Below are 26,233 nucleotides of genomic sequence, written 5' to 3' on the forward strand. Positions count from 1 at the left end.
AAGTAACCTTGAAGAGTGGAAATGACTACAGTAATTTCAGAGCAGTACAGACAGAGGACATTCACTCCAGCACTGCGTAGTGGCAGGCCTGTGCAGTTAAAAAGAGAGAGGGAGGAAGACTTAACCGAAATGAGTGATAAATTAATACAAAAGCAAACAACATGAAACATTTTATTCCTCCTTCCCCCACCTGTTAGGAAAAAGCAGCCACTTGATTGGCTTTGCTCATACACAACACAAGCATAAGAAATCTCACTGACAGGATTCCCTGGTTATTTGCAATCCTTCATGTGTATGCAAGCTCTTGGCCAAGGAATTTCCATCACCTTCGCTTGCAAGTCTCCACTGCAAGTTGCCTGCGGTGCTGATCAAGTTTGCAGTAGACTCTAGGTACATGCCGCAATCGAAAGAACAAAGGAGCAGAGCGTGGAAGGTGATGGATGTAGAGCAACTGGGAACATTTTTATAATGCCTTTACAGCAGCCTGGCCTGAAATTCTGCAGGAGGATGGAATGAGGGCATGACAAGGCATATAAGGGAAATGCAGTGTAAAGATTAATTGCAAGGCCAAGGCCAATCTATTTTAAGAAGCCCGCCAAGATGCAACTCAATGAAGAAATAAATTAATTAGAATAAATATGTCAGAAATGGTTCAAGCTTAGCTTTGCTTCCCAGAAAACTAAGGAGTTAAAAAAAAATCTGAAACTTTCTATTGGTAGGCATCTACTACTCAATGGACAGCCAGTGACTGGGATGCCACCACACCAAACTCCCTTGCTTCCACAAAACAGGCCAAGGCCTCCTGGACAGAAGGGAAACAGCGGGTGTTATAAACTGGGTCCTGACAACATCTCGTATGACGTTCTCATAAACTTGAGGGGAACTCCTCCCAGGTGAAACTGCAGAGACTGGATGGTTGGTCATATGAAAGGAGCCGGTGGATGCCCCTTGGTGGGGTGGGAGGGATGCAATGGGAAGAGAGGATATGTATTTTCATTGTAAAACTGAGGAGGAATGTGGGAGGACAGGATTAGAATTCAAGATAATCTTAATTTGGAAATCTGGAAGAGAGCAAATTCTATTCAGCAGGAAAAAGCACTACACTTTGGAGCAATATAGTTTTAGGTAAAAATAAAAGGAAAAATACTACATGTCTGCAGAGAGGATCCAAAGCTGATCATGATGTAAAGGAACAGAAAACCATCCATGGCAAAAAAAGGCACATTACCTACATACCTCATACCCCAAGGCACTAAGGAATCCCCTGATCCTGCAATGAGATGCCATCCTGTCTGGCATGCACTACATATCACCTTTCTACCCAAACATATAAAATGAATAGGTGCTAGGTAATTTTTTTCACATATTTACCAACTCCATCTCCAGCACTGTACTTGATGACCGGTGTCATGGCGCTCCCTTCATCAGTGATGCAGGTCACTTGAAACAAAAAGGCTGAGCAAAAAAGGTTAGAAAATACTGTCAGCAGGAGAAATCAAAATTCTGTAGATCCTGCTTTTTCATCATGATCCACCAGCAGAGACGACCAGGTCTGAGAAAAGCCCAGGCAGGCATAGCACATAACCCATCATAACCCACCTGGGTCCCAGATCAGAGCTTCATAATCCTGTATACATGGGTATTGAACTTCTAAACTATGAACCATGGCAGATCATAGGTAGTCACCACTATGATGCTGCCACAAGTTATGTTGCTCTTTCACCACCCAATCCTCCCTCTTCCAATGACATGTAACCAGCAACTTTCAATTTATTCATCATTTTGCCCTAAATCACTCATACTCCATTCATGGCTGATACAAACATGTTAACAATGTTTGAGTAAGAAAAAAAATAATGTATTAGTATTATTGCAGTAATCAGGAGGGTAAAAAATAATTATAAAATTCTTTAACATACAAAACCCCCAATGCCTTAAAAACTGAAAACATTTTCTCATGTTTTTTTTTTTTTTTTCTTTTTTTCCCCCTGTTGACAGTTTCCTTGTATTTTAAAGATTGCAAATACCTAAAGAGAATCTGCATTTCAAAACATGGCTGATTCCAAGAGCTACTGAATTTGATTAAAATGAATATTCAGGCTCCAGCCTTTTCTGAAGCTGAAGATTTCCACGCGTTTCCCAGAGTGTAGCCCTGAAGGGTGGAATTGCAACGCAGCTCCAGGATTTGGTAAAGCTCAACCCTCACAATGAGCCAGAGCAGCTTTACCCAGTCAGGTACAATGTTTAAGAGGAAACTTAGCTCCAGGGATTTTTGTTTCAAGCATCTGCTTAGACGCACATCACCGTGTCTGTAGTACACTCCTGTGCTCTTAGTTTGGGATGGCTTAAATTTAGCATACAATAATATTAATTTAGCTCAATGGTCTTTCACAGAGAGAAAGCCATAGGAGATTGAAACTCACTTTTGTCAGATGTCCTTGGTAAATAGAGCTCAGTGTCAAAGCCGCTGTAGATGCGTTGCCCGCTCTCAGTTAATGCGTACTCCTTCAGGCGGCCGTTCAGTACAAAAGTGCGACTCCAGTCTATGTGGATGGTAGACAAATTGCTGACAACGGAGAATGGAGCCGTGTACCGAGGTGCTGCAAAAGAAGAAAAAAAAAGCTCATTTCTAGCCAACAGGCATGACTGAGTTATACAGTGCAGAGAAAGAAACTCTGCATGATACGAGCTCTCTGTCGCATTCACTCCCTCTCTCTCTCATGTACATGTGTATGAGTAGGGAAGATAGAAGGAGAAAAGCGAAAGCTGCTGTAGTGTGCCAGCCTCTACACTGAGAAAGCAGAAATATCTCATACCTTTAAAATAAAGACCTCTAATTCCCTTCCTTTGCCTTTGTGTATGTGGTACGGACACTAAAAATATATAGATTAAAGTCCAGCTTAAGGTGGAGGACAGGGAGACTCAGGAGGTTGTGCAAGTTCAGCTGCAGCACGCTGGGCTGTGGGAACCGAACTGTGGAGAGGACTCTTTTGCAAGCCCCAAGAAATTGCCCAAGATCATCTTTTAACACATAGATGACAACTTGGGGTTTCAGAAAGCAAGAGCAGATGGCAGGCAGAGAGAAAAGAAACCCAGAACTCCAGAGAGGAAGAGTTCATCAGCTGGGCTCAACAGCTTGCTGACAAAAGGCTTCATTTAAGTTTGAGGTGGTCCTGTCTGGTGGCTTTGCCATTAAACCACGTGCCCAGTATGTGCTGGTTTGTTCAGAAGCAAGCTGTTTGTCCAGCTGCACTTTGCTGCTAACTGTGCACTGTCACTAAGGCAAGTCTTCCAGGCAAGAGGAAGGGGATGTTCAGAGGGACTTAGAAGACCCGGTGTGAAGAGGTCAGCAAGGCAAGAAAAGCAAGACTGAAAGAAGAGGGCTGCAGACCCAGTGGGCAGGGGTTTAAAAATGGTTTTAAAACCCTTTCCTTCTGTATGTCTCACCAGTTCCTTATGAATTTTCTCCATTTAAAAGTTCATTATCATCTTCCAGCTTTTTAGTTTGCAATTAACACACAGCTTGAGAGATAAGGACCTTTTTCTAAGGACCTTTTTCTTTTTTTTTTCAGTGGTGATATTAAAGAAAATCTGTGGCTGTTCCACCTGAAATTTTCAGCTAAGGATGTAGCAGATATATTTTTAGTAATTACTAGGCAGAACTACCAAGTGATGCAAAAGGGATTTTTTTAGAAAGATGATTCTGAAATCCTGACATGAGACTATATGATAAAAAGTGAACAGCCTCTTTGCCCTGACCTGGCAGGCTGAGGTGAAATGCCCATCTTGTCTCTTACGGAATGACTCTGGCTACAGCACTATAGATCTTTTTTAATAAAAGCTGATGTTAGACTACTACAAATTCAGTTTTGATGGCAAAATCTATTCTGACTGTAGGCACAGGTCCTGCATGTTTAATTTCCATGCAGACCACCACATGGCCTTAAAGAACTGCCTGTGGTGGTTAGATAGACAGAAACAAATTCTTACTTCAGTGTCATCAAGGATCCAATCATTCCAGGGAAAACTCTCATGAGCCCTGGCAGATGTGTGGCATGAATTAGGACAGTAAGATTACTCCTGAAAAGAATCACCAGTTCTCTTTCAAGATCTCCACTTTTCCCAGGGATTATTTATGGCAGCATATTTATTATTACACATCACCCTTCTGGTTATACTTGAACATTTTATGTACTGCAGCTTTTCTGCCCATTTTCAATAAAAATCAAAGGTTGCAAGGCTCTCAAGATAGAGGATGTGATATCAGATGATGAGCAAAGAAATATTTTTGAAGGAATGAGCAGTCAAGCCCCAGAACAGAATTTCAATGAAGGGGCAGCAGAGGCACAGTGACCAGGGACACAGAAGGGCAGGTTTCTGGGGACATCATCTTTCACAAGGTGGAGAAGTCATTTGGCGCTATGCAGCCCCATGCATCAGAAGCAGGCTTTGCTGATCGGTGAACCATTTCTCATACTCACGCTCCTTGTCCGTAGTGAAACCAATCCATTCTGAGGCGCTGCTGCCAACAGAGTTGTAAGACACAACTCGCAAGTTGTAAGTCGTGTAAGGCTCTAGGTTGGAAACGTTGGCACTCTGGCCTTTTCCTGTATACTTCACCTCAGTTGGGCCAGGACTGCAAGCCTTCACTGCTGGCTGTAGGTTCAGGGGACAAGCCATATACACGTGGAGCTCATAGCTGAGAAGAAAGTTGAGATTTTGATTAATCAAGAGCCTTAATAGCATAACAGCCAATCATACATTTCATCATAATTGCTGTATGTCTGGCTACCAGAGAAGAGAACGGACCTGATCCCAGTTTTTCTCTTGGACACTTTGACCACAGCTGTAAGATGTCTACGAGCAATTGTGGTTGTCAGTCACACTCACAATGAAACTGTTGATGCCTGTTACCTTGCTGCTCACTTCTGCAAATCAGGATTTGCCTACATAACTTCAAGATGCAGCCACCTCTTCTCTGCCAGTTGATCCCACAACTTCTTGGCTGTGCAACCACAGCTGTCAGGCAATTACCTCCACTCACAACAACCCATCCTCTCCACCTTCATCTCCCCCTGATATCCTGCTCAGGAGAAAAGCAATTGTTGTGTGTAAACACATCCCAGATGGTATTTAGGCCAGATGGGATATCACCACCATCACGGGAAGGAGGAGCATGGCTGCACAAACCATCCAGTGCTCTCAGCTGTGCGATTCCAGCTTACGTCCAGCAAAACTGTTCTGCCACCACCCCTAGCCGAGGTGGGCAGGTTCAGCTGGGTGGCCTCTCCTACCTGGTCACGATGCCGTTGGGTGACTGAGGGGCACTCCATTGGAAAGAGGCGTTCCTGGAGGTCACAGTGCGGATCTGCGGGGGGGGCTGCTCTGAGGGAGGAGCCGGCTGCGTGGTGATTTGGGCCATGGGTCCTTTGCTGCAACAGTTGAAACAGGTGCAGGCCTCCACACCAATGGAGTATGTGGTAAAAGGTTTTAGCCCATGTATTGTCTGCTGGGTGGCAGTTCCTTCTGACAGCTATAAAAATTAACAGGGAAGTTGTCACAGCTTCAAGCACCACAAGTACTAAATAAGAGTTATGGAGGTGAATAAACTCCAGAAGAAGATGGGCACAAGTTTCTGCATGTCCTTTAAATCTGACATTAATGCAGCTGTTGTGTACTGGGAACTGTGCATTCATTTTTCTCCCATTATGAAGTTAAAGGGCACCATTTAAAGGGAAAGACAATTCCATCAGTGGCCTCACAGACGTCTTGAGTTGAGCTGTGACCACTGTATGTCAACTTGCAAATGTCATTCTCAGGAACAGAGAAACAGAAAACCTTTAAGAAAAACTCTGGGATAAGTGGTACTGAAGCAAAAAGAAATTACTGTGGAAAAAGCTCGGTGATAAATGTGCTAGCAAATACTCATGCATATCTCACAAACTTTCTCAATGTGGCTATAGGAGACAGCACTGGGCAGAGCGATACAAATGTGTCTGGTGGGTCAGTTTACTTAGACAGGAGAATGTGCTTTCTGGTAGGTACCTCTAAGTTGAGGACCAACATGATGCTGCTCTGCATTCAAATGGCCATGGCGCTGGGTGAACCCGTTAGGAAACTCTCCTATGCTCAGCAAGGGAGACCTGGCAGTCCTGGTAAAGGAAACGGTACGCTCATTCTGAAATTGCTTGCAGGAACTGCTGTTTCACCTCGTTGCTGTAGTCATTTGTGGGTATAGCTTCTTAAGCCAAAGAAATAAAAATATGTAGAAAACACCAACGAGGGGCAACATCTGCTCCCATTTGGCAGCATATGATTTAGCAGAATGCAACAAAAAAATAGGAAGGAAAGAGTCAAGCAAGCAAAGGAAAGCACTTGATACTTCTTGATGCCAGAGCCAGAGATGAGCCAGCAGCATGGCAGGTGTGAGGCGATAGAAATGGAGGGCCATGCAGGCACCAACAAGATGAACTGGCTGAATCAGACATGGACAGGGCCAACTGCGCTGGAAGGAATAAATGCGCAATGTGCAATCAGTAGACAGCTTAAGCTCACAGACAGGATTGATGACCTGGGAAGGTGTCCCTAGCACTTCCAAGCTGAGCAAGATGGGATAAGGGAAAAAAGCCCATACAAATATTTACCTACTTGTGAAAAACAAACAGATAGTGTTACAGACAAAAAGTATTCAAGTATTTTGCACTGATTTGGTGGTAACTGTTCCAGGCACCTTCCACAGCCTTAACCTTTCCCCACATCTCCCTGTTTTGTAACTCTGACGAAGCCCTGCAGGTTTCCTAAGCTGAGACCAGTCATTTCTGGACACCTATTGGTGCTTAGGCTGAGACACCAAACACAGAAGTTGCTTGGCTACTTGTGCTATTCTTTAGTGATTTACCATGAAATACTTCTTACTAACGAGAAAGATTTTAAGGGAAGCTCATGTACAGCACTTTCTTCTGAAATGCGTATCCATAGGCTATCCAAAGCACGCAATCATTTCTTAATGGCTCCAGTTTCCACCTGCACCATTTGGACTAGTGGGAGCTGTCTGGAAGTGTTTTGTTTGGAAGGTTAGCCACCCCTGAACAATGCTTCTGATTCCCATCACATTGTCACAGTACATCACCACATCAGAAGTGTTTATTGATGAGGTTAGTTCCTTGAGAAGCACATTTAGATGAGCTTTAGCCAGAAGAGAGTATCGCAGAGCAGTTAACAATGGGAGCGTAGGAGGGGAAGACAGTCTGTAACCAACAGTAGCAGCTTGTAAGAACAAAATTGTTAAAGCTAGGAAATACAAGCTCAAACGGAACTACAAAAGCAGTGTTGGCCATACTCACCACCACATCAGTCCCTCTGGTATCATTAGAAAACAGCCTGTAGATACTGACCACCCCGTTAGGCTTCAGAGGGGGGCTAATGGTCACCACAGCCACTGTGGACGCTACCGTGTCGAAGAGGGGAGCTCCCAGGCCCTCAGGAGGGGCAGGGCCCGTCCGGCAGCGGGACCAGCCGCTCGGCATCCGGCCTGCTGAGTTTACTGACCACACCTTGGGCACACAAAACCAGAGAAACTGTTAGCGAAGGACTCAAGGCTACAAAACACCCACGGTTAGCCAGGGACGCTACTGCATCTGTACTGACATTGAGAGAAACGCAACGCAATGACACCCATGCAAAATGTCCCTTGACTGCTGCCCAGCGCTGGTGTTGACCCAGTGACTTTCTACCAGAAGTCCCACTGCTACATTTAGAGAAAAGAAGCAGATTTCATGTCTCAGGCAGGGTGTGTTCGTGTGTCATCTTCATACCTGATCTCCAAACTTTGAATTCCCACCACTGCCTGTGTCATACCATGCAAAGAGGACTCCTTGGGAAGCTGTGATCAACAGCGATAATGTTTTCAAAGACATCTGAACAAAAATACTGACATCTAGTCCTGCTAATTTCTCCCTTCTACACACTTTCTTCATGTATGCAAGCAGCCCCGATGCATTCAGCCTGGCACTGTGTGACACTTAAGTTACATTCACCTTGGCTGAACAGCAAAAGCCAAACTCTAGTTACTCTTTAAAACCAGAAAGTTTTACAGGAACATCCCTCTCTTAAAAATAGTCATGTATCAGTCATTTGGCAACATTTTCAGTAACCCATAATATAAATAAAGCCCATTGAAATTCATAGTTAAGTCAGCATATCTCATTTATTTTCACAACATTTGCTTTATTGCATGAGCACAAAGGCAATGGCTTCAGTTCCAAGATTTCAAAATTTAGCAGCTTGAATTAGGCCTGATTAAAAACCACATGTGTCTATGAACTATGCCTACTGATTTTGTCAGCTTCCCAAACCCAGAGTGATCTGCAGACTACATAAAACTCAGCACTTATTAAACACACTCTCCAACAAATCTGCATGAAAATTAAATTTTGCTTTCATCAAGGAGTGAATAAACATATGGAAGGATGTATAATCTTATTTATCAAAAACCATTTGTATAATTAAACACGAATATCATAAAAGGTTGCCTTAGGTCATCATTTGCATGAGTAAGTAATTTGTAGAATGTCAGGTACAATAGACAGAATAGATGGATGCGTGAGTGTATAGGGTTAAATTAGGCTCAATATTAGCCAACCACATAGTGATCAATCAGAATGATAGATCTAAATGGCAATACAAGAGGACTGTCTGAGCGATTTTTAGTTTAAGCATTCCTTAGTAAGCTTTCATGTTGAGCAGTTCTAACTACAGTAAAACACGTTCTTATGTGATCTACTCTGGGGGTAGTGGATGGTGGGACTATGCCTTAAAAAAAATAGGAGGTTTAGAAATAAGAGGTCTTCAAAACTGACCCTGGAGCCCTTCCAGCTTGCAATATTAAGTTCCAGGATCACAGGACACTTCACAAGGAGCCGGGGGAAGGAAAAAGGCCAAAACCCACCACAGTGGCTTTGAAGACTGTGGTTCTGCCAATTACAAACTCAAAGTTCCTGCCTGATTCCATCAGTAACATATAGCACCATCCAGTGAAACACTGCATAAGTACAGATGATGCCCTGCGATAAAAAGCTCAGCCAAAGCACTTTCATTTTCAGTGAAATCAGTAATATATCTGCTGTGAACTTTTCATAAAGTCAAACTCCGTTCACTTTACTGCAGTAGGTCAAACCCTCTATCTCAGTTCAGTCCCAGCTGCTACAAAGATTTGCCCACAGTCGTTCATTTCAAGGGGCATATTTCTTTGTGGAAAGAATAAGCCACATATGGAAAGAGCAGCTCTGAGTGTGCCACTGGAATTGACTCAGCACTGACTTGAGCTCAAACGCTCCTGCTATATCCAGGCGGTGGCCTTAATGAGCATGGAGCATAACAGTGTCGGACGTGACCTGCCGACCAAGCTGCCCACAGCAAAACTGAAGGTGATGATTTAGGAGGAGAGGCTTCCTGGGTAGCACAGGAATTCGGCCTCAGAATGGGACCCCCTAGGAATTTTGGAGGACAGAGGGATGCAACACACTTGGGAAGAAGATGCCTCACGGAGGGTTGGATGGAGACACCTTCTTCCATTGATCCCTTTCCTATCATAGGGACCTATGCCTCGTCTTTCAGAAAATAAGCCTTATTTCAGACAAACAAGGGCTCTTTCTTTCAAAATACTGTCTTAGGACAAGGGAGAAGACGATGCTCTTCCCCTTTTATACCACGGCTAAGTGGTTAAAGGACTCCTCCAGGATGCAGGTAATTTAGGTTCAATCACATGCTCCAACGAAGGCAGTCAAACCCGCTGCCCTCCAGAGTGGGAATGCCTGAGCATATGACCCATCTTTGTACTTGGGGTGCTCCCTTTGGGGCCGTTTCACATTGCATGAACACAGTGAAGGCAAGGTTGACTGGGCAGAGTACAAGCAAGTGGGAGCAGATGCAGTTACCCAGCCCTTCCCCAGGGAGGTGGCGGGGGGGCTGAGGTTGCAGTCCGTCCCCCAAGTGCCACATGCCTGTCCCTCTTGAAAAAAAGGCCGAGGTCATGGCCGCATGCATGTGGGCTGACAGACAGGCATGCTCTGAGCATGTCTTCTGGACAGACACCAGTTAGCCCTGCCAAGACATGTTTCCAGCAGAAAACTTCTAGGTGTCTGTGAAACTCTCTAACGCCAGCTTCTTAGACAGCTGTGACAGCTAAACAGGACTTCTGAGGATCTAAATTCTGGATTTACACTGAACTGAGCTGGATTCCCCTAACTCCCTTTGCTTCTGCTCAACCATCTGTAAAAGGATGGATGGGTATAAAAATATTTCCCTTTGAGAATCGCTGTCCAAGTAAATCCTGGTCAGCATTTGGAGACTTGGAGCAGTAAGTGCCCAGAACTGACTGCAGATGGAAATGCTGATGTTTAGCCACTTCTTTGCATGAAGAAGTGGGACAGCATGGCAACAGAAGCCACAATGAGGAGTGCCTGTTAAAATCAGAGGTTTGGTCATGGCTCCTCAAAAAGTCACGACCAAATGGTCACAGATGAAAGCTGTTGCCTGGCTAGCCTGGTTAAGCTGAAATTTCATGGTTTGGACTTTTGTAAAAAGCTTTCTCATTTCACAAAAATTCCTTCTAAATTCGTTTCACAAAAATTCCTTCTAAATTGTGATATAATCAACACAAAAAATATTTAACTGCATTCACATAGAAAAGAGCTTAATAGGCAGCAGTATTACCTGCTGCTTATAATGTAAGAAGATTATGAAAGAGCACACAAAAACATGGGGCAAACAAGAAGCAATCACATCTCAGGGATGTATTGAATGGCAAAACACAGATAGCAGAAAGCCAACAAAAGTTCTGTATAACCTGACTTTCTGAATATACTGCCTCCAAAAGCATTAAGTCTGACATCATGGTGCATGGCTCAGCACCCTGCCAAAAGATGTGCGGCTGTTAATGGCTGCACTGTCTGAAAAAAGCCAGGAGAGGGCTCTGAAATCAGCTACAGCGGTTACTATTTAAAATGCTTTATCAATCCCCTGGCCCCTGGCCCAGACTGCACTTTGAAGTGGAGCCAGAGACGGGGAGCAAACCTCTCTGGAGACCGTATATTCAGAGGGCTGAAGAATTCCAGTTACAGGTAACTAAGCTTGGTTTAGTTTTTTTTTCCATCACAGATGAGCACACAGATCTCTGCTCCTGGAAACCGGTGATCAGCAGTCGCTCAAGATGATCACAGGATAACCTCAAGGTTCATCTGCACAGCAAGAAGGGGCAAAACCTATGAGGAGCAGGAAGGGAAGTGCTGAGAAGATGGCCACAGCCTTACCATGGTGAGCCCAGCCTGTTCAAGCTTAGTAAAGCTGAGTAATGACTACTCCCATAAAGGGCAACAAAATCACAAGTGTACAACAAGCCCTCAAGTGTAGATGCAAAAAAATCGTGGTATTGTAGATGCTGACAGTGGAAGAAGCCCATTAGATGACTTATTTACTCCATCCCTGAGCCACACAGGTTCATCTGCTGCAACACTCCTGAAATCCCAGGTCCTTACCAAGGAAGCTAAGTTTTAAACTAAAAAAGAAGCTTTTCTTTCATCAAGTTGAGATCATATGTGAAGGTATTTACTCAGTTCAGAAGGTACTAATGGGAACTGAGGGAAACAGTTGGATATATGCTACCACAGCTCCTCCAATGCTTCAGTGCAAGAAAGGCACTAGAAGAAGAAAAACAATGATAAACTAGGTGAGCATTATGGCCTCGCTGTGATGAAAAAGAGAAGGTGAAGAAGCTGCCAAAATAAAGCACTCAGATTAACCCCCCTCAGAGGACAAAGATAATCAAGGATGAAGGAAGAAAACAGTGCATGGCCAGAAGTTCCCCAAAGCAAGAAAGCAATCCCTTGATCACACGACTCCGATTACGTGCAGTGCAACCACGGCTGACTGAGCAGCGGTTTGGCAGAGGACGTTGCCCATGTGCTAACGCCTGCCAGCTCACAACACTCGCATCTCAGACCTGGCTCAAACAATGTGACAGGTATCACGGCTGCAAACACAGGGACCAACCAGGAAGTCCCCAAGTGGGAATCCTGTCCGCTCCTGCAAAGGGGAATCTCGAGCCGCCAACAGCCTGCGGAGAATGAGAAACTCCTCTTACTGGGGAGATCTCGTTCACGTCTGCCGAAGTGCGGCAAGGCAGCAGCAGGCAGAAGGGCGGACTGGCGGGTGGTAACTCGCCTGTCTGAAGGCAGCAGTCCTCAGCTCCCGCTGGCTTCCCAGGCCAGGGAGAGCTGGGATCCTCTGCTTTGCACCGAGGCCAGATGCTGCTCACCCTTCCGCTTGCAGGAAATCAGCAGAAAGGAGAGCAAGCCAAACAGCTGACTACCAACCAGCTCCCACCACCTCCTACAGGCACTGCGCATCGTACCACTTCGCACTGCAGTTAATCTGCCTCTCTGAGGGACAACATCTCAGCTCTGTATGTGGCAGCAACTTGCACTGAGCTCCTGCAGGTGCTCAGAAAATGGCCTTTTGCCTTAAAAAAAGTCTCATTAGCAAATCACTACCTACCTTCGGCTCTGAGCGCTGCTTAGAGCTGAAGGGCAGCTAGGTAGTGCTGTAGGTTCTGGGGAACCACAAGGTTTCACAGAATCATAGAATCATAGAATGGTTTGGGTTTGAAGAGACCTCAAAGATCATCTAGTTCCAACCCCCCTGCCATGGGCAGGGACACTGTCTACTGGACCAGGTTTCTCTTTCTAGAGTTGTTTCATGGAGGTGACAAAGACACAGCACTACTTTGAGACTTTGCTTTGGATTTCTTGACTAAGGTTTGTTCAATTTCTAACCCTACACTTACGTAAATTCATAGATTCACAGTGTAATTCTTTTCCAACATAGCAAGACATTTTAGGGATGTATAAGATACGACATCAGTAAGTTCAGAAACACAGCACCCAATTTTTAGCTGTGTTCGAGCAGCAGTCTGCAAGAAAATTGAAGAGACCATAATCTTGGCTGGTTAAAATTAGAGAAAACCAGAGCAGCTCCCTCTCGCCATACGAGTCAGTCTTAGCAGAACTGACCAGCGTGCAGCTTGGGTAATTTGGAGTAACTTGTGCAATGTCAGCACAGATCAGAGCACAAAGCTTGCCTACTGAAATCTCACATTCAGCATTAGGATAATGTATTCACATCTGGGCACCGCAGTGTCAGGCAGGTATTAGCAAAGTAGGAAGTTTCAAAAGTGGTTGCAGTCCATGGGGGCAGAGCAACGGCAAGGCAAAGAAAGTATTGCGTCCGCTCATGACCAGAGGTACAAAAAGGTAGTAAACAAATGTGTGCTTCCTGATTGCCCATCCTCAGATCCATCCTTTCCCCTCTTCAACATTCAGTTAGCATCCTTAGGGAGGCCATAAACATATAATGGGATAGATTTTAGGTCCAGGCTTCTAGCACTGTGATAATTTGAGCCTCTGAACATTGCTATTTATCTCCACTGTTCAAATGCTAATAATAAAAGTACTAAACCCATTCTGGGGAAGGGAAAGGGAAAGACAACAGGCAAACAGTCTGGGACTTAAACAAAATTACCAAATTCTAAGAGAAGTTCATTTCATATAACATAGCATAACACCAGTAATTAATGAGAGATGTAAACAGGTTTAACTCTAAAAGGTAGAAAATTAAATAATTTGTTTCCTATGGGTATATAATGAGATAGTTACCAAGTTCCCATGAGAGAGATAAGCAGATATTAAAAGGTCTTTCCAATACCTGTAATGGCTAAGGGCAACAGCTAATTCAATAGATTCGATCAAAATCACCACTTCTTTCTCCGCTTCTGATTTATTACTTTGGCTGTAGTTAGTCATCACTCATTTTAGTTTGCTTTTCAGCAGTCATAAATTATGCCTCATAAATAAAAAGATACAATCAGGGAAATCATATCAAGTCATCTACAGTCCTGAAGTATATTTTCCCCTGGTACTCACACTAATGTCCTTTTAAAGGAGAGCTTGCCATGGTTTTGAATATGTCAGAATCACAATTTACCATGAAGGGTCTTGCAAGAGTGGTACTGTAACAGTTACACCGGTAATTTTGGAAGCCAATGAATGCAGTCTAATATCCGTATTTAGTTTAATGAACAAAAAAATCAAGGTTTGTTGTATTAGTGCACTGTTTACGCACTTGAATCTAGGATGGTGTTAACAGAGACATAGTGCCTGGAGTGGGGCTTAATGAAAGAAATGGCCCTTCTCCCTACTGTGTACCCTCTACCAGGGGAAAGGAAGCATCTCCTTCTGCAAAAGGGTATTTAGAGTAGGTATCACCATTACGTCAGTGAAACAATATAGTTACATCTGCTTTACTTTACAGAAGCTGAGGTCAAGCCCAGTAGCCTAATGTAGGTGTAGTATGAGAAACTCTCTTTACTTGGTAGCAGGGAGCACAGTGAACCTTGTAAGAAAAAACACTCTTCCAAACAAAATGAAGAGGGGATAACAAGCAGGAAGTGCAATTAAAAAGTACATTTTTTTTTTTTATGTCACTACTTTGTAGTGCATCTTTCTGTCAGGGAGATGGGAAGAAACAGTGAATTAAAATGATGAAAAGGAGTCAGATATAAGGGGTATTACAAATGGGTGACTATCTATCACTGGCCAGTCAGAAAACCAGTTTCACCCCATTTTAAGCTGCAGAAGGCACTGAGCTGTTTGTCAGTAACTAAGCAGCACAAACTGGAGCTCAGCCAACGATTTGACAGACAGGCTGGTAAACCAAGTGTCATTCTTGTCATCTCTGAAAAGTGACCAAGAGGGCTGACGTATTCGGCACTCCATGTAGTTGGTCCTTCCTCAATCTTCATGACTTTGTACCCATTTTTTTCTCTTTATCTCTCCAAAGTCAGAATATTATTTATTTTCTTTTTGAGAGCCCAAGATGGAGGACCCAAAACATATTTCCCCTGGTATATCTCAGGGTATTTCCTAGACCCTTCACTTGGCTGCAGTAACTGGAGTGTGAGAAGCACGCTTCACAAGCAAGAGGGATGCAGCGGTGGGAGGCAGACAGCCGCAGCGCTGCAGATCCTGCCTTGGTGCACCCGATAGTCCTCCCAGAGAATAAACCTCTGCAGGGAGCCATAAAACTTTCTGAAAAGGACCGATCCTATTTTTCTGTCTTTTACATGTTCCGTGCCTGCCAAATGGAAATAAGGATGCGTCCTAAACCAGGAAGACATTAAGCCATTAATCTAAAGAAGTAGTCTTAAGTACACAATTAAGCACAATTGTGGAGAAGTGACATTGCACTTGCATAGAAATCACACCATACTCTGACAGCTCTGCTTTTCAGAATAGGACTAAATGCCACAAGCCTCTCCCTTAGCTGAGAAAAACAGGTCTGACTACAGGTTGCTGTATAGTGTCATTGCACACCATCCTCAAGAATTCCTGAGAAAGGCCTACACATTCTGTTTCAGAAATATTCTAGGAATCAAAAGATTATACTTGCAAACTCATTAGGCCTAATGACTTATAAAGTTTGTTTAAGTCAGTGTTTTTTTCCAGGAGATCATGCAATTGCATCTGTTTAATTCAGCTGAGGATCTCAGGCAGCATTCCAACAAATAGCTAAAAGGCCAGATGCGCTAGACAATGCAAATACCTAAATGTACGAATAGACCAAATAGAGGGAATTTCAAAGATCTAAGTAATTATGTCAGTGTATGGAACAGCAGGCACCATAATGCCTCTTAAAAATCCACTAATAATGCCTCTCAAAAACCCGCAGGTGCTAATATGTTTATGCAGATTTGGTCCTTAAAGAATAAAAGTGCTTCCTTGAGCAGTAGTGACCTAAGCATTTAGGGGGGACAGTCCCTTTGACCAATGTGAACTTCTAAAGTCACTTCATCATTTCTGGAAGTCCAATTTTTGCATCTAGTCTTACAAACCTTAAATATTCAGCTAAAGTTTCCAGGGGAAAAAAAAAAAAAGGAAAAAAAAAAAAGAAAAAAAAAAAGGAAAAAGAAAAAAAAAAGAAAAGAAAAGAACCCAAACCTCCAAAATCCTGACTTCAGATCCAAAGAAGCTGTCAGGGTTCATTGAACTAAATCTCAATACCTCCAAAAATGCTGGAGAGAGTCCCATCACAGCACTTTGATTTTATCTGCGTTCTACTGGAGGAAATTCAGTTGCATTTAAAGTTTTATGTCCGGCAAACAAGCCTCAAATGAAGAGACAGCAGAATCAATATCCAGTTTAAGTGAAATATAAATCTGGGTTTCATCAGCATAATAGCAAAAGCCAAGCCCTATACTTATGAATAACTTGTCTCACAGGCAAGATATAAATTGTCAACAATAGAGAGGCTCAGAGTAGATCCCAGAGGACTGCTGCAAGTGACATAAGCAGAAGACAAACACGTGCATGCAAAAACCTCTCATGGTGAAATAAATGGCCACCAGTGAAAAAAAACCAAAAATGATTTAGGGTCCCAGTCAACAGCTCAGCTCGGTTATGGAGTAGAACCGAGATAAAAAGCAAATCCTTGAATACAGCATGGTAAACCACAGGAATCTGGTCAAGAGGCTTTCTTTGTTATCTGTGACTGATAGGTCATTAAAAACTTTGGTTCAAGAAAGTCTCTGCGGTGTCAACTTCCCAAAAAACAGCTTCTGACTGAGACAATTGAAAGTTGGTGCAACAGAGAAAATCCCACAGCCAATGTCTACAACTTCCAACCTGGCAGTTTTTCTTTATCTAAGAAAGATTCCTAACTGATAAGTAGGGCTTGGGTCTGCTACAATGCGTGCTATCTGCTCAGCCCCATCTGCACTTGAATTCACATACTGCACAGATCCTGTCCAAGTAGCAAGGAGAACAGGTCTAACAATAATTCTGCTATAAGGAAACTACCGTGAATGGAGAGCAGACTTCACACTCTTGTGGCCAACAGATGGGCCCTACACAAGCATTAAAGGAAAGTTGGGAGAAGGAAATGGAAACCTTAATATTTGTACATAGTAGGACTTTAAACACAAACAGTTCACCCTAGTGTGCTGTTTCTAGGAAAGGTTTAACAGCTCTTGTCACAAGAGAAGTTACAACTGGAAAATATACCCTTGTATATTTAAAGCGCCATAAATTTTCAGGCTTTGAGTAATTATCATTTTTGCTTTGGAAAGTATTATTGTAGCATCTCCTGTACTGCTAGGTTCAAGAAGACATCATTAGGTAACTAAAGGAGATCAAGTAACATGGACTGCAATCAGCAATAAAATGCAGTCAGCTCACAGGTGCTCATCATTGCTGCAGCACAAAGCCAACAGACCCACTTTTCACACTGGCTGTTACCTTACAGACGTGCTGCCAATCCAGAAACATCTAAAGGAAAAAAAGAGATTTGTGATTATCAAGCAGAGAAGAAAGGCTTTGTGAATGCTGCAGTGACTACACTTTTCTGGTAGCAACCTAGGCTCTCTTTTCAAGTTTTCTAACTATCCCTTCAGAATCCTTTTCTTAACCAAATTAGAGCTGCTGGAACTGATTTGTGAAGAAAGCCACTGCACTCCTCCCTCCAGACACCGGGACTCTGACAGTAATGGAGCAAGAGGCAAGGGACACAAGTTGAAACAAGGGAATTAGATGCAAAGAAAAGAGGTATGTAGTCAGAAATTGGAACAGGGTGCCCACACAGGCTGTACAATCTCCATCCTTGCATCTCCAAGGATGGAGTACTTGATCCAAAACTCAACTGGACACAGCTCATAGCAGTCTGCTCTATCTGGACCTGCTTCAAGCAGGGAGTTAGGCTAGATGCCTTCTGGATGTTCCTTCCGGCCTACCTTCCGGCCTACATGACTTGGTGAGTCTACAACACATGTGCATATAGCAGCTGGATAGACTAATGTGATAAAGCAACTTTTTAGATTTAATTCTTATGGTTTCTGGCTACCAAAAAGAACTAACAGGAGCAGTGGAACAGAGCTACCAAAGAACCTGATCTGTACAGTGCACTGTTATCAAATTTGCAGATGATACCAAACTGGAGGGGATCACTTGATATGTTGAAGGTCTTGATATGTTGAATGATCACTTGATATGTTGAATGTCTGCCATTCAGAAGAGCCTAGAGGAATGGGTCATCAGACCTTTATGAATTTCAACAAGCCAAATGCGAAGTCTTCCTCCTGGGAAGGAATATCTCCTTGAAGCATTACAGGGTAGGGACTGACCAGCTAGGGAGCACCTCTGCTGGAAAGGACCTAGAGGTCATATTAGACAGAAAGCTGAACATGAACCAGCAGTGTAATCTGGCAGCAAAGATGGCTAAGTGCGTCTTGAGCTATTTCACAGGAGCATAGCCAGACAATTAAAGGAAGTGATTACATGCCTTTACTTAGCATTCATTCCATTTTGGCCCCCGAATACAAGAAAGATGTTGGAGACAGTTCAGCAGAGGGCCGCCAAGGTAATCAGGGGCTTGGAGAACTTGACCTATGAGGAGAATCTGTGGGACTGGGGCTTGTTCAGCCTGGAGAAGAGATGGCTTTGGTGGGACTTGATTGCAGTACCTCAGCACCTACCCACAGGCTAACAGGAAGGTGGGTCCAGGTTCCTCAAAATGGTACATGGTGGGAGGGGAGAAGAGAAAACAAGTTCAAGCAAGAGAGCTTCAGGCTGAACATAACAACAACAACAACAAAAAATTCACAATGAGTACAGTCAAGCAGTGGAGCAGACTGCCCCGAGAGGTTACACAATCTCCCTCCCTCGAGGTTTTCAAGATGCAACTGGATAAAGCCCTGTGCCACTTCATCTGACCTTTTAACTGATTCTGCTTGGTGCAGGAAGTTGGACTAGCTGGTCTCCTGAGAGGCCTTCCAGCCTGAGTATCTTGTGATCCTATAAAGCAAATGAGCCTGTAAAAGAAGGATTGCCACCACCTTGCAGAAGCTCAAAAGGTGGAATGCACCATGTTTCATATATATATATAAATAAATCCATGCTTAAACTATTTTTTTTAATTTTTTTTTTAGGAAAAAGGTTGTAAAGACTTTTGAGCATTGCCAAACTCATCTCCAATATATATCATGTGTACAAATATGGCATACAGAATCAGTAGTGAGGCTTACTGGTATCCTGTTCAGTGGCAAATAAGCATGCCTATTCATAGAAAACATCATATTCAAAAATCAACCTCATCCTGCTCCAATACTACATCCACTTACTTTTAGAAACAACAAATTCAAGGCTATTTTTTTGGTGAGGGTCTGAACTCCACTGACTCATATAAAAACTTGGAAAGATTTCAGATGGTTATAAATAGGAAAGTTCTTAGTCTGAGTTCATAGGCTGAAATCAAGTAAAGTCGTACATTATCACTAGTACTCTATGATAAAAAGATGATGCTGAAACTTGTAACTTTGGCATAGAAAACAGTTACAGGTGAGAGAATGGCAGGACTGGTCTCCTTGCTTTATCTTAGCCTCATAAGAAAAACAATAGTAAAAATACCTATGTGAATGAGAAGTAACACCAACCATCAACAGCAAATTCACTTTTGAACCACCCACAAAAACTGTTTGTGATCCTAACATCTAATTTAAAAAGAAAACATCCTTCTTGATGTAAACTAGTTTAAGATCATAAAGTAAAAATTAATTCGTAATAGATTGGGGGACAATGCGAAAAGAAAGAAAAACTAATGAAATGAAGCTGCCTTTTAAGAACTAGCATTTCATACTACTCAGATAACATTAGAGCCTTGCAAAAGCTCTGGAGGGTACACAAATATTTAACATACAAAAAACACAGGCACTTATGACTTAGCTAAAGAAAATGAATGCTGAATGAATGTATTGCTTGTGCAAAATTATTTTCAGCTTCTCAACTATTTAAAATATATTAACAATAATCATTCAGGTATCACAATACTATTAACATTAGAAATGAGATGTGTATGTTCGTTGTAAGTGTAAAGTAAGGTTCTCAAAGTGTACTGAAATCATAATCAGAGCTGCTAAATGGCCTCAACTCCCACCTGATATTCATATTCTGTGTAAGGCAGCAACTTGTCATCTTTGAAGGAGGTTGAAGAACCGTTGTAAACAAGTGCGAGGTCTAAATTTATGTGGGCTTGAGTCGTTCGCCTTCTGTACAGTTCATAGTACAAAATCTTCCCATTGGGCTGCTGTGGGCCAGTCCACAGGACAGAAGCAGTGGACTGGAAGCCCCCGGCTGCCGTCTGTATTTCTATGAGAGGCGCAGGCTGCGCTGCCGGGGGTGCCTCCAGCGTCTGTACCGATGCCCACTCACTGGAGGCACAGCCCAGCTCCGTGCAAGCTTGGAGCTGGACTTCATACCTTTGGGAACACAAATCAGGAACAAAGTGATTAAAACACTGCAAATGCAAATATAGACTGTGCATGATATCTGGGGGATTTCTTCATTTCTCTTGGTCTTTGGCATTTTTTAATATGAAAACAATTTGCATCAACATTCAGATTATATGCTGTGCCTTGTGTAGCGATAAGGAAGAACGCTGTCTTCTGGGTTTTCTTCTGTGTTTTCATTTGTTCTAGGTTTTTTTTCAGAGCAGAGTCAACATGTGCAGGAGACAAGTGATCAAAATCATTTTGATTTTGATGATATGAATCAAAATGATGATTCATTGTAGGAGATGATTTGGGTATCATTTGAGAGCTATAGAGCTTCACTCTATTACTCTTCTCTCTTTGGATTTAGATTAGTTATATGTAAGTAGTAGACAGAGTTATCAACCATGTAACACACACAAATTATGCCTACAGAAGTATATAAGGAAAGGTCAGGTAAATAATCAAGTATTAGTGGGGAAGATATTACTTCAGTATCAAGCGTGCTCCTTCTGTAGCTGAGTCTGGTACCCTCTCTTAAGTTTTAGCTTTTACTTAAAACCCAGTCGCTTGTTCTCAACTCAAGGGTGTGAGCATGTTCCTGGTGTGACTCCGTTAATCTTAGCTCAGCCACACTGTGAGTGAGCGAGCTAACAGGTCTTTGGTCTTCCCACCTCGAGCTTTGTCAACTAAAGCCCTATTTATTCTTGAATGCAAACATCTTGAGAAAGATACACAGAACTGCAGGTTTTGGAGTTTATAGCAGAGTAGTGAACTGCCCCTTGTATTAATTACAACCAAAGTTAACCCTATGCACTTCATCAAAATTATATATAGCTGGTGTTACTATAAATTAAAAAAAAATCCTGGTTTTATCATGTGCTTTTTTAGGAAACAAAACCACATGGGTTTGACTACCTGTTTAAACAAGATGGTTAAGCTATCTGCCAGCCCACTGAACCACCTTACAGCATTTATTCAACAAATGAGATCTTCCAGACTTACCTACTGTAGGGCTGTAGCTCTGCCACTATGTACGACCGTCTTACAAAGGAAACATGAGAGGCATCAAACTCAAAAGTTTTCTTTCCTGTTTCAGCAGGCTTGTGGATGGAGATTGTGTAATTTCTGATGTCACCATTTACTTTGATAGGAGGATCCCAGGCCACCAAAATCTCCTTTGAGGACCATGCCTGCAACCTAGGAGGCAACATCCCAGACGGAGCAGAGGGGTTGGTTTTTATTTGAGCTGATGGGCTGGTCACGCTCCCTTGACTGTTATTTGCAGTGACAGTGTAGCTGTACTCCATGCCTGGCATTAGCGTGAAATCAAGATACCGAGTTTCCAGACCCGAGTAAACAAGAACACCATCCCTCCTTAGCTCGTAGCTTGTGATTTTACCATTGGGGTTATCTGGAAGTTTCCATGTGATTTCAATTGACTCCGAGCCCATGACAAGCAGCCTGGGAGCTTCCATATTTAATGGTGGGGCCTCCATGGTCGTCACTGACTGGGACATGCTGGATGTGCAGCCCCCTGCAGTACAGGCAACCAGAGCAAAATCATACTGCGTGTAAGGCTGTAAATTAGAAATAAACATTTGCAAACTTTTGCCGGGATAATACTCTTCATTGTTTAATTTCAGTATGTACTTGGTGATATCTCCATTCTGTATTTGAGGAGGTGCCCAAGATGCATTAATTTGAGTGGCACTAACAGCCTGCAGAGATGGTGGATCCACGAAGGCAGGAGCGGCTTCCAGCGTCTGTATTGCAGCTGGGTCGCTGGTAGCGCAGCCTCCCATCGTGCAGGCAACTATGGCATAACTGTACACGGAATAGGGCAGTAGGTCTTCATCTGTGTAGTTGAAAGTAGCAGCATCAAAGCTGAAAGGATAGAGAACATCGTTTTTTAGCAGTCTGTAGGACTGAAGAATGCCATTGGGCTGTGCCGGGGAGGCCCATGAGATGAGCACTTTACGGGGGTTAACTGACACCAAGGATAACCTGGGGGCAGCGAGACCTTTTGGGGCAGTTTGACTAGTCTTTGCCATTGTCCAGGAGCTGTCAGTGTAGCCTGCTGCATTCCAGGTGCGTATTTTATATTCATACCTTGTCCATGGCTGTAAACCTTTATCATTATATATGAACGTATTACTTTCAGTGTTATATTCTGTGAAAACAATTTTCTCATCTTCTGTTGTTGCTCTGTACCCTGCAGCATTTTCTTTTATGCATCTGTGAATAACTTCATAGCGAATTATTTTTCCATTTGGATTAATTGGTTGCAGCCAGCTCAGTTCAATGTTGGTAGCGTTCACTGCCTGGATTACAGGTGCCATCTGAGACACTGGGGGTGCTTCATCTGTTCGGACTGGCTGGGGTGGAGAACGAGTGCAGCCTGCTGTGTTGCAAGCTTCCAGCACGAGGGTATAGAGAGTGTACGGCTCCAGGCGCCGGAAGAGGAACTGGCGAGATAAACCGCTGTACTCCAGGTTGTCATCGCTGAAAATATTGTAGGTCTGGGGAGACAGAGGAAGAGAGGGAGGAAGGGAGGGAGAAAGAGAGAAAGAGAAGAAGAGAGGGAGGGAGGGAGGAAAAAAAAGAAAGAACAGAGCCAAGATAAAAGGGGGAAAAAAAAGGTAAGGACTATTAACCAATGATTTAGAAACTTACTTCCTTACAAGTAACAATTACCATACAAACAGATTATTGATAAAAAAAGGAATGTTTTGATCCAGTCTTAACCATATTTTCATTTTGGATGCAGTAATACATCACTTAGTGACAGTTTTCATTATATTTGTTTGTTATCAAGTTTCATTGCAAGGCTCTCACGGGCTAGCACAAAGCTTCTGGCAGACTAACTCTAGGGAAAATCACTTCAGAAAAAAACTCCACATAAACCCCTCTAGTTGCAAACCTTGCAGGTAAAGGTTTACACTCAGTTGAAATCATTGAGCTAAAAGAGGTCCCAAATTTCAAAACAACATTTGGTCAAACCCAGGTTTTCTAGAAACATATTTTGGCGATGTCTAATGCACGCCAAGTAAGATTATGAGCTTTCAAGCATAGCTTTCTATACATTAAATGAACAATTTGCTAGAGTCATAGGATAGCACAGGAAGGTTAATACTCATTTTAATATAACTACAAGTAGAGAGCGCTCACAGAGTGTCTTGTGCTTACATAGGACTTCTGTCTTATTTTAAAGTATAATGCCTTTGATTGAGTCCTTTTCAGCAAAAATGTTTTATTTGTATATTCAGCATTTCCCTTCTCTTTTTTGATCAAGTGAAGTGTCAAGATGAAGATTACCTTAATCACACCATTGGGTTGGGAGGGCTCTGACCATTTTAGCAGCAGAGCCCTGCCATTTTCTTTCTTTTCCACGGTGAAGTTGCTCAGGCCACTGGGTGAAGCTTCCAATGTGCGCACAGATGTCCAGGGGCTTGAAACCTGCCCAGCATTGTTTACAGCTACGACATGAATATGATATGTTGTGAAAGGTTTCAATCCAAATAAATGAGCCTGATGCTTTTTTCCCTGAAGCAAGAATACAGATGTTTGAGTTAGTTAAAAAAGTAATCAGCATCTGTGGTTTATGTCACTTGGAAAATGAGGTCTCAGCTCTGGGTCGCTTCTGACTGCTTTGCAGAATATCCCATCTGGTTACCAGGATTTTATGGTGGGTATCCATAGCTGAACCTTAAAAAGAAACTCTTAGACTTTTAAGCCTTTGGAGCCAACTCTGGGGGCGTCCTGCACAGTCCAGACCTCAGCTAGCAAACCACTTGCAGTTTGTTCAGCACGTGTCTGAGCTTTGCTCAGTGAGGATGAGAGTGCCTGGGACTCTGAAGGATTCAAGCACGTGTAAAAACCTGTGGTACAGGAGTGATGCCTCCCTCTACAGAATCCTTACACCTCTTGTGTGTGGATGTGACATTTGATAGGCACGGTCTCCTGTTCTAGCTCCTGAGAGCATCGTAATCTGGATAGACAGCAATGTTTCCAAGAGCACAGTTTCATTTCCTTACTGAAAACAAACCCCTTAAAAACAAGGAGGGGGAGGGAAGAGATAGAGGGAGGGAGAGAATAGACTGGTTTCTGTGTTCCCGCTTTGTGAAGATGTCGCTTGAGATAAATTCACAAGGTAAGATGATTGTGGGGCAACCTGCTGCCTTACAAGAGCCCTCCCTGTTTCTCCAGGTTGGAGGAAGCAGCCATGTTGCCGACGGGGATGCAGGCAAGCGGGCTAGACCTTCCCTGGTGCCAGCCCCTCGCCTCGCACCGGTGGAGAGAGACCAGGGAGGGGCACGGACGTTTGCGAATCCCACCGGGCTCTGCCAGGGCTGGAAGGGCTGGGGCCAGAGCACAGCCCAGCTGAGGGGCACGTGGGTGGATGCAGACCGGGGGACATCAGCCATGGCCAGACGGGGCCACTGGCATCGCAGCTCACGGCTTCACCCGGCTCACCCCAAACAGCGTCTGACACAGAGCTGAAACCGCTCGGCCACGAGGCAAAGGGAGCCCGAGCACAAATTCAGATCTCGTCAGGAAGGCGAAACAGCCGTAGTGCTGTTCTGAGCAGCCATGAAGGCTAGGGTGGCTAACGAAGAACAGGAGTACCACGGCGCAGTCGGAGACTGTTCAGATTTGTCTGAACATCAGAGGAGCGAGGAAGAAGGGAGTTCAGCTGATCACCAATATATTTAATCTCCTTTTTAGCGGTGCTTTCACATTAATTATATAGATCTCAGGAAGGGGAGTGCAGGAATTCAGTTTCCTTCCTGTGGCAGAAACAGCTGAAGTCAATTTCCCTGTTTCAGTAAGTCATATTAAGTTGTTAAATGCTAACACTTCCAATTGTTTAATATTTAAACATTTGTTAAGCTATCAGACTCAGAAACAAATTTTAAAGAAATATTAATTTCTTTTTTTAAATATTAAAAGTTAGATCATAAATATTTAAATAGTTATTTCCTCACAACAATGAGTTAGTCTTTTAGATAAATATAGCACAGCATTTGAATGACCATTATGAATATTAAATCTGAAGATGCCACAAGTACAGATTATAAACATACTTTTCTGATAAATGATTCCTTTTTCTGTTAAACAGGGCAAACACTAGCAAGATTAATAATGCAAAAAAGTATAATTCTTTGTTAGGAATTCTCAGTCATCACTGCCAAAAAAGCATAAGCTCAAATGCAAATAGCAATCACCTCGAACAGATTATATATAAAAAAGCTCTGGCTGCTGTGGGACATTTAGAGATATCTTTTGTCATAAGAAACATGGAAAGCATGTGGGCTATAAAGCAAAAACATATGTATATTGTCAATAGCAGCACCTGTTCAATTACAGTTTATTTCAGTATGGAGAATTTAGTTCAGCCCCTAGATGGCAATACTATCAAACACTTTTTGTAACATGAGTACTTAATGATTAACAACGTGCGTTCAGTCATCCAACATACTCAAGGCAGCCATTAAAAAAATAACAAAACTGATTTCATTATAGATTCTTTTAATAAACATTTATGGCTTAGATCCTTGAAAGTGGAAGCGTTCAAACTGCCACAGCCAAAAAACTTATACAGCCGAATGCAAAATTATGAACTGCGGGTTAAAGAACAGAGCTCAAATTGAAGTTCATGCTTAGCATAAAAATCTGGCATCAGAAATTATGTTGGCACAAAACATGATTAAAATTAGCTTTACAATTGGATGTAGTCTGTATTAATAGTTTTTATGAGGACAGTTATCTATGAGGTTTTCAAAACAGAACTTTTAAAAGCCTAAAATTTACATTCTGTGGTTCGGGGGTGGGGATGGGAGGAAGGGAGCACACAGCATTAAA

The 26,233-nt window shown here is 43.0% G+C and overlaps 1 protein-coding gene across 1 annotated transcript in view; it reads right to left on the reverse strand.

Moving 5' to 3' along the window:
- USH2A (usherin) overlaps nucleotides 1–26,233 on the reverse strand; it is a 396,138-nt gene that overhangs the window by 5,313 nt on the left and 364,592 nt on the right. The window contains exons 61-68 of the mRNA XM_075749252.1: nucleotides 23,687–23,914; nucleotides 21,374–22,890; nucleotides 20,035–20,356; nucleotides 7,344–7,553; nucleotides 5,295–5,533; nucleotides 4,482–4,699; nucleotides 2,424–2,600; nucleotides 1,372–1,455 (exon numbers count right to left, since the gene is read on the reverse strand). Coding sequence (XP_075605367.1) covers nucleotides 1,372–1,455; nucleotides 2,424–2,600; nucleotides 4,482–4,699; nucleotides 5,295–5,533; nucleotides 7,344–7,553; nucleotides 20,035–20,356; nucleotides 21,374–22,890; nucleotides 23,687–23,914 — 2,995 coding nt within the window. The remainder of the gene's footprint in view (nucleotides 1–1,371; nucleotides 1,456–2,423; nucleotides 2,601–4,481; nucleotides 4,700–5,294; nucleotides 5,534–7,343; nucleotides 7,554–20,034; nucleotides 20,357–21,373; nucleotides 22,891–23,686; nucleotides 23,915–26,233) is intronic.

Source organism: Balearica regulorum, chromosome 3, assembly GCF_011004875.1.
Source record: "Balearica regulorum gibbericeps isolate bBalReg1 chromosome 3, bBalReg1.pri, whole genome shotgun sequence".
NCBI lineage: Eukaryota > Metazoa > Chordata > Aves > Gruiformes > Gruidae > Balearica > Balearica regulorum.